This window comes from Pocillopora damicornis, chromosome 2, assembly GCF_964200805.1.
Source record: "Pocillopora damicornis chromosome 2, jaPocDami1.2, whole genome shotgun sequence".
In the NCBI taxonomy this organism is placed as follows: Eukaryota; Metazoa; Cnidaria; class Anthozoa; order Scleractinia; family Pocilloporidae; genus Pocillopora; species Pocillopora damicornis.
This window is the reverse complement of record NC_142671.1, coordinates 26,722,457-26,733,908: the sequence shown is the minus strand read 5'-3', so window position 1 is coordinate 26,733,908 and position 11,452 is coordinate 26,722,457. Positions and strand designations below refer to the sequence as shown.

Sequence of the window (11,452 nt, the reverse complement as noted above, 5' to 3'; positions counted from 1 at the left end):
CCTTTTCACATGAAAGGTCTCGTGTAAGCCTGGTCAGAATCCAATATTATTGTCACATAACATGTTCTCTCCAGACACAAACTTTGTAAGGAAATAATTCATTTCGAAAATTAATATAAACATGTGTTAATACTAAACTAAAATATCTAAATATTGCGGTTACAAATATATCTACATGGATCCCTTAACTGTTAAAATATCATATTTTATCGATATAACCAACAAAGCGTTCATTAATGTCTTTTTACATATCGACTTTCGTTATGAAAATATAAAATGCAGCCAGAATAAGGGAATACAACGTGATTGAGAATTATTTTTTTCTCTAAAAAATCAGAGTTTCGTCAATTTTGAAGTCTGCATACTTATTTGCTTTTCGTGTCTGCCCGAGGAAGTTATCTGTAATAAAAAACTAAAATAAATACAGAATTTGAGTTTCATGCCTTGAAAACATTAGAAACTGTCGCAAAACTGTGTATATTTTTTTATGGTGAACATAAATCATAATCGTTCACCGTCAAAATGATTGGCATTTTCAATGCGATATACTAATATTAAAGATTGAAAAATTTCATTGCCCTTTTATATCAAAAGCGAAACCATCAAAAATATTTAAGACTTAAAAAAATGTACATTTACTTTTAAAATGGCTGGCTTCACCTTAGATATAACAGTAAGACTCGGGTTACTATTTAAACAGGTGTATTCTCGTTCAAAAAAAGCGGGAAAAGTCCCGTACAATAATTCACGTTTGAGGTTGGATAATTTGACTGGCTGAGAAAAAAAACAACCTCAAATTGCTTAGAGCAACGATGAACGAGTGTAATAGCCTGCAATAGCAAAATTTGGGCAACATGCTCGTTACACGCTACTGTGTCCTTTACTTATTTAGTGCTTCACAATCGATTAGTAGGCTATACTTCAGAACCTCAATTTTCTTTAACAATTTAGTTCTAAAATATACTTCTCTTTTTAAAGTACTCAACCTGAAATCTTCCTCAGGTATTCTACTTAATTCATTTTCTTGCCTAGTGCTTATTAACTCGTATTACTATTGTCATCACGTTGAATTCAAGCAAAAACACGCTTTCTTCAAACGTATTTGTGTGATTAATTTCACATTTTATCGAGAAAGCAAAACAGGGCAGAGTAAAAGTCAACATGAAACTAACCACTTAAAACTAGACTTTTCTAATGAGAACTAATGAATTCCCTCATGAGGCAAAAATCTAAAATATTGCACTTTTCGTTCTTCTTAAAATTAGCAGAGAATTATCAATAACAAGTTACATCTCCAAAATGAACAATCAACTTTAACTATGGCAAATGAAAACCAAAAAGACATATCTAAACGAAGGTTCAGAATAGATTGGCTCCGATTCATTTTCCAACAATTGGCTCCGATTCATTTCTAACAATTGGCTCCGATTCATTTTCCAACAATCTGATAAAAGAGGCTGGAAACCATCAGCAATCCAAAGCCGATTCCATCATGATTTAAGACTATTTCAATAACGGTGCAAAATAAGTTTCGTTGATAGTTTAAGTTCATAACTATCCAAACACTTGCCATCCAAAGAGCTGTACTTTCCATGGAAGCTGTTCAGCCAGAAAATTGCAAGGACAGAAGAAACAATTGGAGAACGTCTCTGATTCAAATTATTTGACTGGACAAGCAGCAGTAAGAGACGTGGACCCTCCTGACCTGAGATCAACATGATGCTGACTGTAGTAGTCGACTAATTCCACTATGGTATCAAATTGCTGCAGGAAGTAACAACAATGCATCAACAGATCAGAGGATCAATATGGAGTATATACACGTCTTATCAATCAATCAATCAATCCATCAATCAATCAATCAAAACGGGCAATCTTCGATTGAGTCTCAAAGGTAATCCTTAATTGTTTGGTTTTGCTTTACTTCGTTATGCGGTTGGTCCAGAAAAGTCACGCCACTTTCAGAACCAATCAGATTCAAAACGGAAACCAATCGCGACTTGGTCGCTTGCGCTTTCCCGCGTTGGAGTTCTAATTGGCTAACAAAGGTGTCAACCTTCGCTCCGACTCGATCAATAAATCGCTCAATGAAAACTGCTGTAAAGAAAGAGTAAATCGTCCATTCAATGTGCTTCATAGAGGCGAGATAGTCCCTATATCTTTCTGTCTGTCTGCCCACCAATCCGTCCGCGTAAGTCAATAAGGAGACTAGTACCTAACTCAGTCGGTCGATCAATTGGCCGGTCAGTTGATTACTTCGTCAGTCAGGCAGAAGATAGCCTCTTCGGTGCGTAAGCTCTGTCACTTATGGTCATTTACTTGCTAAAAGAGTCAGTTATCATTCAGCCGGTGAGCCATGCTGTTCAGCAAGTAGATCGCTTTGTTCGTTGGGTGGTCGGCTGGTCATTTGGTCGGTCAGTCATTCAGTCAGATCAATAAGTCAGTCAGACCAGTCAGTCAGCCAGTCAGTCAGTCAGTCAGTCAGTCAGTCAGTCAGCCATTCAAACAGCCAGTCAGTTAGTCAATCAGTCAGCCATTCGACCAGCCAGTCAGTCGGTCAGTTGGTCATTCTACCGGTCAGTCAGTCAGTCAATCAGCCAGTTGGACAGTCATCAGTTAACTTTCAATTAGTGAGTCAATCAGTCACCCAAGTGGTTAGTTTACATTCAATAAAGGGGGTAAGTTTTATGGGTTTAAGCTGCGTTGGTGGAGAGTATAACAAGGAAATTTGGTTTTATCAACTGAGTTGATAACGTACATTGGCCACCATTAAGAGTTTGAAAGCTGACGTTTCGAGCGTTAGCCCTTCGTCAGAACGAATGGAGGAATTGTGGGTTGTGTGTTCGTTTAAATGCAGAGAATACAGCGAAGCTATTGGCGGGAATATGGTGTTATCCACTCAGCTGATGATACCAAATACCCAGTTAATACTCAGTCAGTTCAGTGGTACGTGAGCCAATCAATTGTCGGTCCACTGTCTGCAACTCAATTATTGTTAATTTTCCTTCCTGTTCGTGACCCATTTAGTGCTCCCTTACCACTTTTCCACTGTCTCCAAGAACATATTTCCTATTTTGAAGCCGAGGTATTCTAGCAAAAGATGAAAAAACGAACAGCATAAGTTTGGTATTAGAATTTCGATAAGAAAACTGTATCACTCTGGTTCACGGGAAAATTTGAATACACTAGCAACGACTGTGAAGAGCTAGTTCCTATGTCTCTATTAATTTTCCTGCATTCTATAGCTGAAACAAATCTGCCTGTTCCTTATCATGCCAACACATAAGAGTGCTGGTACTACTGCATATGTGCTCACTCACCTCAGGTGCCGTACACTTCTGTTGAAATACAACGACATTGAATAGCTATTAGGATCTTTTGAGCTGTTGCGCACAATAAATGCTCCTTCCTGCGGAGAAAAACAGATGTCAAGCCTTAGGAACGACAGCGATTGTTTGTAAAATGATCAGAAAGGATAGACAAATGATTGCTTACTTGTTGTGGTTGATTGACTTAGTAACTGTGTTAGTGAGTGAGTGAGTGACTAACTATCTGACTGCCCAACTGAATGACTAAATGATTTACTGCCGCAGTCAACAAAGGCAAAAAATGGAAATGAGGAAAGCTTAGAAGAAAGGAATAAAAAGCTGAAAAGCAGACCTTAGAAAATGAGTTCAAGGCGTTTTCGGCTACTTTTTTGTCCAACGGGCCAAGGAACCAGGGATATTGCTTCAGCGGATCAGCAGACTGAAAAAAAACAAGAGCAAAATGGGTATAACTGAAAACTTACAAAATATTTGAAAAGAAAAGGACACCTGTGGATGAGCTAATTAACTCATTTAGTTTACCTTCTGGTCTGGCAGTGGAGGAAGAGCCTGAGATTTCCTTTGGGAATCTAAATCACTGCAAAAATAACATAAGAAATGCAGAATAAAAATAACACATAACCAACAACTATTCAATCACTTTCAAAATAGGAGTAGTGGACTGCTTGCCCCGCTTAAAAAAAAAACAAACAAACAGAGAGAGAGATAATCAAACTATTCATAATTTACTAAAATGAAAGGGCCAATTTAGTCAGAACATGACGGCTAAAAATTACGTAGCTACAAATAGATCCTTTAAGATGCAACTCATGACTATAAACTCATTCCACACAAAAAATTCTTTCTCATATAGCTGGAGGGTGAAAAAGTGAGAACACGAAAGGTCAGATAATGTAATCTTTAAGGAAAAGCAGTTGGACGAGGAACATTTAGTAGGACTGTTGTTGGTAGTGGTGGTTACGATTTTGACGCACTTGGCGGACGTGATCATCAGAGTCAAGTGATAAGTTGAGTGTTCTGAGTCTGGTTTGAGGGGGCTTTTGTTATGATGTTTTGTTTGTAAGACTCAAGTTGCACAGTCAAGTTGCCTTCAATCCCTCAGTAAAGTTAGCTTGTTCTGGTCTGTTAATTCGTTTTGTGAATGTCTTGCGCAAGTCATCTGTGTGACACCCATCAATGTTGACATCAGTTCAGGAGATCGATCAAAGGAACCAGAAAAGGAACCGTCTTAGAGTAAGATTTAGAAAGGAAATTAAGCGTTTTGTAAGACTTAAAATTTGATGATTTCATATCTACCCTGCCATTTAACTTGAATCCACTACAGCCTTACATTAAGGTACATATTCTCCATAATGCCTTCTATAAATTTCCTAGGGTACTGACGGGGAAATTTGTTTAACAATCAAGAGCTTCCTGAGATGGTGGTCATTTTCTTTATTCTCACCACCTCAATGTTACATTCAGGGGTGATCCTGCAGAATTAGATGCTGCTCAATCTTAGGGGTTAAAGTATTTGTGTCCAACAAACCTCAATCTCGATGGCTTCAAAGTAGGCTGTAAATATACAAATAAACAAATTAAAGAGAAAAACGAGGAGGGGTACGAAGAAAACATCATCAAATACAAAGATGATAACACTGAACTATTACAACTGAAAAGCTACAAGTTTTTGGGTTTGTCTAGAGTCCACCACCATAACATTAAACAATTATTGGATGAGGCTGAACATGATAGATATGTAAAAAATAAATAAATAAATGGGAAGCTAAAAAAGTGAACTCAGTGATAGCTGAAGATTACACAACCAAAGTCACATCATCTTTACTGGTTGAAAAGTAGACAAATGTCTTTCAGAGCTCCTTGGATCAAATATAGGAACTCCATACATTTAATTTCTCCTACAAGCTGAAAGACATTTCTGACTCACTTGAACTTTTTAGACTCACCTTAGCACCAGGTCTAGGAGGGGGAGGTGGTGTATCCTCCACTGGGGGAGGGGCTGGTTGGCGACTGTTTGGAGCTGGTAACCTGTTTAAGGTTTAGAAGGTGTTAATTTCTTTAGGATTAGGGGAAATTCGATTGCATGGCAATAAAGTTGGGTTTGATTTCCTCTAGGTTTCCTGATGCTAGCTTTGATCCTCCCAAGGAGTTTGAGGTGGGACTAATTTACTGAAAAGCAACTGGCGAGCAAGTTTACCATGAAGTTTACTCTAACAGTCCTTTTCATTCTAATAAATGTTTGGTGGCTAAAAACTGGCACCTGGAGTATACCAATATGAAAATTTGCTTAACATAATCGATGAACTCTCAAATGTTTCTTTCATTTGCACACAGAGTAATGATAAATATTTGGCCCAGGTTACTCAACTGAAGAACAAATTTAAGGTTCTTTGAAATCAGTAATGAGTTGAATTCCAAATTCAAATACTACATTAATATGCAAGAAGAAAACTTTGTAACCCAACCTAAGGGGCTTTTAAGATTTTAAGACTATATTTAAAGATCCAAAAATGAATGGTCCTGGAAGTGTCATACACTGGTGATTCCCTTGGTCTAGAGGTGTATACACACCTGTCTTCATAGTGTGAACCAAGCAGAATTACATTCAGCATTACTACTTGTATTTAAAAAAAAAAATTTTGATTTCTAGTCTTTGTTTGAGTTGGGCACTAACCTTGATAATGGCTTTGCTTGAGGGATTTCGTTGTTGTTTTTCTCAGGTTCTTGTGATGGAGTAGCCATGGGGGGTCGTGAACCTGGCAAAGGTAACCCAAAGAGTCTTTTTGGTGGTGAATCAGGAGGAGCTTATGAAAACAAACAAAGATTTATAATCATGATTTTTTTACTGTATTAATTGAATACATACACTATAATCAGTAAAAAACACAGTATTTCAGCCTCAATGTTCAACTGTCGTTACCTAAACATGGGGTAGCAAAGGGTTTTCCTATAGTGTGGTTAAGCCCAAAATTAATATGCAACATTTGAATTTTACAGAAAGGCAAGGTGAGGTGAGATTTTATGTTTTCCCTTTTAAATTTGTGACCCATGAAATATTGTTACAAGTACATGTTTGCTATCCTCTTAACAATGTTCTTAAAACACCACAAAATTCACAGTCATTTTGTTTAAGTGTATGAAAATGAATTTCAAATTTCAAAATTATTTCAACCCAGTTTGAACTATCTTCCTTTTTTAAAACACATTTATTTACTATAATCCTCAAACAAATAGAAATAAATTTATTTTTAACTACAATTCAATTTTGATTCATACATATAGTTCATGTCTAATCCTTTACAGCATTATATTCTAACCTGTGTTATCTTTTGGTGATGGATACAGACGCGATGATCTTTTGGGAGTACCTCTAACAGGACCAGGAGCATTTGGCTTTTGGTTGACCTGGGGCTTAGATGCTAATGAAGGTTTAATTCCTGTTAAACAAGAAAGGTGGAGGAACCACCTTGTAAATAATTGTGCATCTGGAGAAAACATCAGTCATGAGATTTTTCTGGCATGGATATACAAAGCATCATAGAATTGCCAATCAAATTCAGACATCTGGTGAATGTTTGTATCCACCAGATAAGAGCAACTTTGAGTTCAAAACTTGTCATAAACAAAGTTTTAACAATGGCCTTTTAAGCAATTACGAAAAAAATCCCTTGGTTCTTTTCCTAGCAATGCATTTTACCTATAAAAATAATTCTGCTAAAAAACAAAAAAGGAATCAGAAAATATGCAAAATATGACTTCATAATTAACTGTTGTTCAAGTTTGACTGGTTTAAAACAGAAAAGTACAACAAAACAGAAAAGAGAGAAAGCTGAGCAAAAATGGTCATTCTTGCCAGACCAACTCGATTTTGACTTATTTTGGAACCTTTCTACAAAACCTTGGAATAATGTCCACATGTGTAACTGTTTTCCGTTGTATCACTAGACAAAAAGGATGTCCACTGCACTATTAATTGGATTATATAATATAAAAAAGATAAAAATTTATAGAAAGTTTTAAACAAGAGGAATAGATTTAAAATTAAAAGTAGTACCTGGTTTTGGTTTTGGTAAATCTTTAGGGACTATTGGTTTTGTTTTCTCAGCTGGTGTACCCATCTTTGTAGGCTTTAAACCAAATCCTCCTAGTGATGGTCTTGGAGGGGGCTGTGATGGTGCTACACAAACAGATTTACAATTTGCTTACAATGAGTTTAGAAAAAATGAAAGGAATTTAAATTAACTGAAAAAATAGTAACCACAAATTAAATCTCTTTTCACATGGTCTGATCCTAGTCAGCAAACCACAGACTGTAGTGAAATGAGGCCTCTCAATTTTAACTTTCAAATAAATGTTAATAATAGTAACAATTATTATTAATAATAATAATTGTAATGTTATTATAACTATAATAAATCTCATATTGTGAAGTTTTATATGAAATAATTCATATTTCCACATGCAGGTCACCAGTTTAGATCATGACATCAATGCAACATGTTGTCTAAGGCTATGAAAAATGGAGCACAAGCATTTTGAACTCACTGTAAGGGTTTGAATTGATAATCCAGAAGCCAAGAACTGAAATTTGTATTACCAAGAATAATCCAACTTTGAAAATACAGAACATTCCACCAACTGTTTCTCAATTCTAATCATATGTTATGATCTGCAATTGTTTCAACACCAATCAAAACTTGTATGTACTACTCAATTTATCATTTCATTATACCTGACTCCTCTGGCACTTCGTACGTCTCTTGGTCTTCTTGTTCAGGTACTTCATAGGTTTCACCATCTCCTTCATACTGCAATGGTTTTGAAGACTGTTGGCTTCCATCCATGTCATCGGGGACCTCATATGTTTCCTGTTCCACAACTTGCGTTCTCCCAAGTTCATCATCCTCTGGCACCTCATCATATATTTCCTGGATTATTCAAATTTAAAATTTGACAGTTAATTTTCATTGCATTATATATCTGATGCAACCCCAAATAAAATGTTTGTCTAAGGGCAGTACTAGGTATTGAATTGAAAAGTTGTTGTTTCTTGTCAGAACTGACATGGGATCTTGTCACAAACACAGGACAACAAAAAGTCTGAGTCCTTTATCAAGATGTAAACCTCAGACCTTGCCACATTGCTTTCAAATTTCTCTGCCATTGAGCTGTAGTAAATTTTTTTGTGAGCCTGGCCATAAATTCTAACTTCTCATGTAACAAGTTTCCCACAACTCCATACAGCTAGGATCAGCAGTGTCAAAAACATCCTGACAAAATTACCATTAACTAATAATAATGATGGTCTTTATTTCACAGATAAAATAAATATCAAGTGTTACACAACAAGTATCACAAAATCCCTAATACCCAAAAGAAAAGGTACAAACATCGATGTACATTAATTACTAACAGCTAAAAATTGCAATAAAAACTATAGACTGAAGCATATTTATTTAATAAAAGAGTTTTTGAAATGCTCTGTATTACAAATTGGAAATGAAGGCTCAAAGAGTAGTCAGTTAAGACTAACAAAATCACACACTAGAGACAATATTTGACATCTTTCTTTATCTGAAAACCAAACTTGAAACTAACCATCTCTCTTGATAATCATGTTTAGATGAGAAATTTTTGGGTAGTACGGTGCTCTTGGATCTCTAAAAACCCCCTGTAGTCCTATATACTCCACAGAATTAAGAGGCATTTTGTGAATACCTCAGTACTTTCAAACTCTATTAATATTGTTTGGAAGAGTACAAAAATCTTCCGCAGAATGATGAACAGTATGGACAGTTGTCTTCTTGGGGAGGTAATTCCTTCAAATCCTTTATCAGTTTTCTTGCAAATTATCTGTCTGTGATTTCCAAGCAATATTATGAACCTGATTATTGTAGTGCTGTGGATAGTTTTAATTCATTATGGTGATAGTCCATTTGCAATACATTTAGGTGCACTAAACTGGTTCAAAATTTCAGATTAGAACTGAGGCTTGGGTGAATAGAAATTGAATGTACAGATGCAGAGAAGAATTTATCACTCATGTAGCTCTAAACCAAACACATTGCAAAAGCTGCATGTTGTAGAATTTGAGGAAAATTGAGAAAAAAATGAGAGAAATACTCATAAGAATAGTTTCCTTTGATTAAGAGACTATTTATTTAAAAGTTTCACAAAAAAGTCCAGTGCACAAAACTATCCAATACAACCAAAATTCTATCTTACCGGCTCTGGTTGTATCACTGGTGCTGGCTTTTTAGCCTTTAAAAATCCAGGCTTTGGAGGTCGGGCAGGGGCAGGAGGAGGACATTGAACTGAAGGAAAATAAAACCAAACAAACCAGGATTAGTCTACTGGTAAACCTGACTTATACACAAGATTCAGTGACTGCATGGAGTTGTATATGATTGTAACTTACAAAATTAGACTAAGTGACTAAATGCCTTCCTTTTGGACCAGAATGTCAATCTTATTAAATTAAAATCAAATAATATAAATTTTTGGGACCTGACATCTTTTGGTTTCATGAGATTTCACAGCAGCATTGGTTTTGGAGCCCCTTATAATATTGTAACTTAAAAATTAAAGATGTTTAATATATAAGTGACTGACAGTACTCCTTTCAATTTCCTAATTGCTTGAAAGACCTGTATATTCAGAAGAGGCATTCCTTATCCGTAGCTGCAGACTTTTCATGGAAGGAAAAGAACTGAGATAATGAACTGGACCTTAATTTAAAAGGCATGATTTACAGAAAAAAAATTATATAATAATTAATAATTATATTTTAATTTAAAGTTGTAATGAATTCACTTCCAAACAATTATATTACCTGGCTCTTCTGGAATAACTGATGTAGACTGATAAAATAAGAATGGAAGTCATATTAGTGAGACAGTTGAGTAACTCATTGCTTTTAAAAACACTCTTAATAATTCCACTCATCAAATATAATCCTAATTATTGCACAATTGAAGAAATGCTCCAACTGGCAAGTTCATCATTTAACTCATACTGTTAAGTCTTTACATCCTAACATCAGTATCCATATTCTCAATACTGTTCTCATACATTTTCTGTGCTGATGAAAAGAGAATTCTTTTAATAAATCAAAAGCTTCTAATTCAATTGATGATCATTTCCTTTATTCTCATGACCTTAGTGTGTGTGATGCAGTGAAGATATCACCAGGAGAAATTAGATACTAGTCAATCTTAAGGGCCAAGCATTAAATGAGGGTCTGAAATATATCATATTTAACTCTGTCACTAACATGAGTGACCAAAAAGTAACCTCTCCTCACAATTTTGAAATCTCATCAGGCAGAAAGGTGACACAAAGAGAAATCAAAACATCAACTACAGCAGCTACAGCACAATGATTGATTCATCACTGTAAATTCTAAGAGCTAGTAGTAAAGGAAATGTTTGACAGACTGTAGGCAGAATTTATACATGTATCAAATTATTGGGAATGGATTAAAGTTTCTAATATGGTTTTTTCGATTTGTTTTTCCAAATTCAAAATAAAATCACCTCTGTGGCTGAAACAACATCTAGCTAGTGCAGCCCTTCAGATTACCAAATAGAGGTGAGTCATTTACCAAATTTGGCTGCTAAGAAATCTATTTACATTTTTCTTAACAAATAGCATATTGGAGCAGAGTCCATCTTTCATGATCAATGATTTGGAGTTATCTACAATTAGAACAATATCTTGTATTGATTCTTACCCTTGCATCAATATATCCCTCACTTGAATCACATCTTATTATTTTCTTGTGACACTGGGGACGTACTACAATTCCTAAATTCAAAAACAAATTAAAGTAAGATCACTTTAATTAAGCAACCCTTCAAAATTATAAAAGATTGCTTAACATTGGATTTCTCTTTTACCAATAATTGTTTTTCTATCTCATTACAAAAAGAATCTTTCATTGCTCCTAGACCCCAAAGAGAAGAAATTTTTCACACATAATTTATTTCATGTAATCCTTTATATTAAGTTCACTTGGTGATCTACCAACTCTATTTCACTAAGAAAGAAAAAGACAACAACATTCTGATCAAAGGAAATATTTTGTTTTACAGTAACTTTTACTGTATCTAAAGTTCATTACTCAA

The 11,452-nt window shown here is 35.2% G+C and overlaps 1 protein-coding gene across 6 annotated transcripts in view; it reads right to left on the bottom strand.

Moving 5' to 3' along the window:
- Nucleotides 1–82: 82 nt before the first annotated feature.
- Nucleotides 83–11,452, bottom strand: part of LOC113673862 (uncharacterized) — a 19,701-nt gene continuing 8,331 nt past the window's right edge. For all 6 annotated transcript variants that reach the window (XM_027190310.2, XM_027190311.2, XM_027190312.2 and 3 more), the window contains exons 12-25: nucleotides 11,059–11,132; nucleotides 10,159–10,186; nucleotides 9,552–9,640; nucleotides 8,059–8,254; nucleotides 7,381–7,503; nucleotides 6,644–6,763; nucleotides 6,001–6,130; nucleotides 5,273–5,354; nucleotides 4,855–4,880; nucleotides 3,849–3,903; nucleotides 3,661–3,747; nucleotides 3,321–3,409; nucleotides 3,039–3,090; nucleotides 83–1,764 (exon numbers count right to left, since the gene is read on the bottom strand). In XM_027190310.2, coding sequence (XP_027046111.2) covers nucleotides 1,660–1,764; nucleotides 3,039–3,090; nucleotides 3,321–3,409; nucleotides 3,661–3,747; nucleotides 3,849–3,903; nucleotides 4,855–4,880; nucleotides 5,273–5,354; nucleotides 6,001–6,130; nucleotides 6,644–6,763; nucleotides 7,381–7,503; nucleotides 8,059–8,254; nucleotides 9,552–9,640; nucleotides 10,159–10,186; nucleotides 11,059–11,132 — 1,256 coding nt within the window. In that variant the 3' untranslated portion in view covers nucleotides 83–1,659. The remainder of the gene's footprint in view (nucleotides 1,765–3,038; nucleotides 3,091–3,320; nucleotides 3,410–3,660; nucleotides 3,748–3,848; nucleotides 3,904–4,854; nucleotides 4,881–5,272; nucleotides 5,355–6,000; nucleotides 6,131–6,643; nucleotides 6,764–7,380; nucleotides 7,504–8,058; nucleotides 8,255–9,551; nucleotides 9,641–10,158; nucleotides 10,187–11,058; nucleotides 11,133–11,452) is intronic.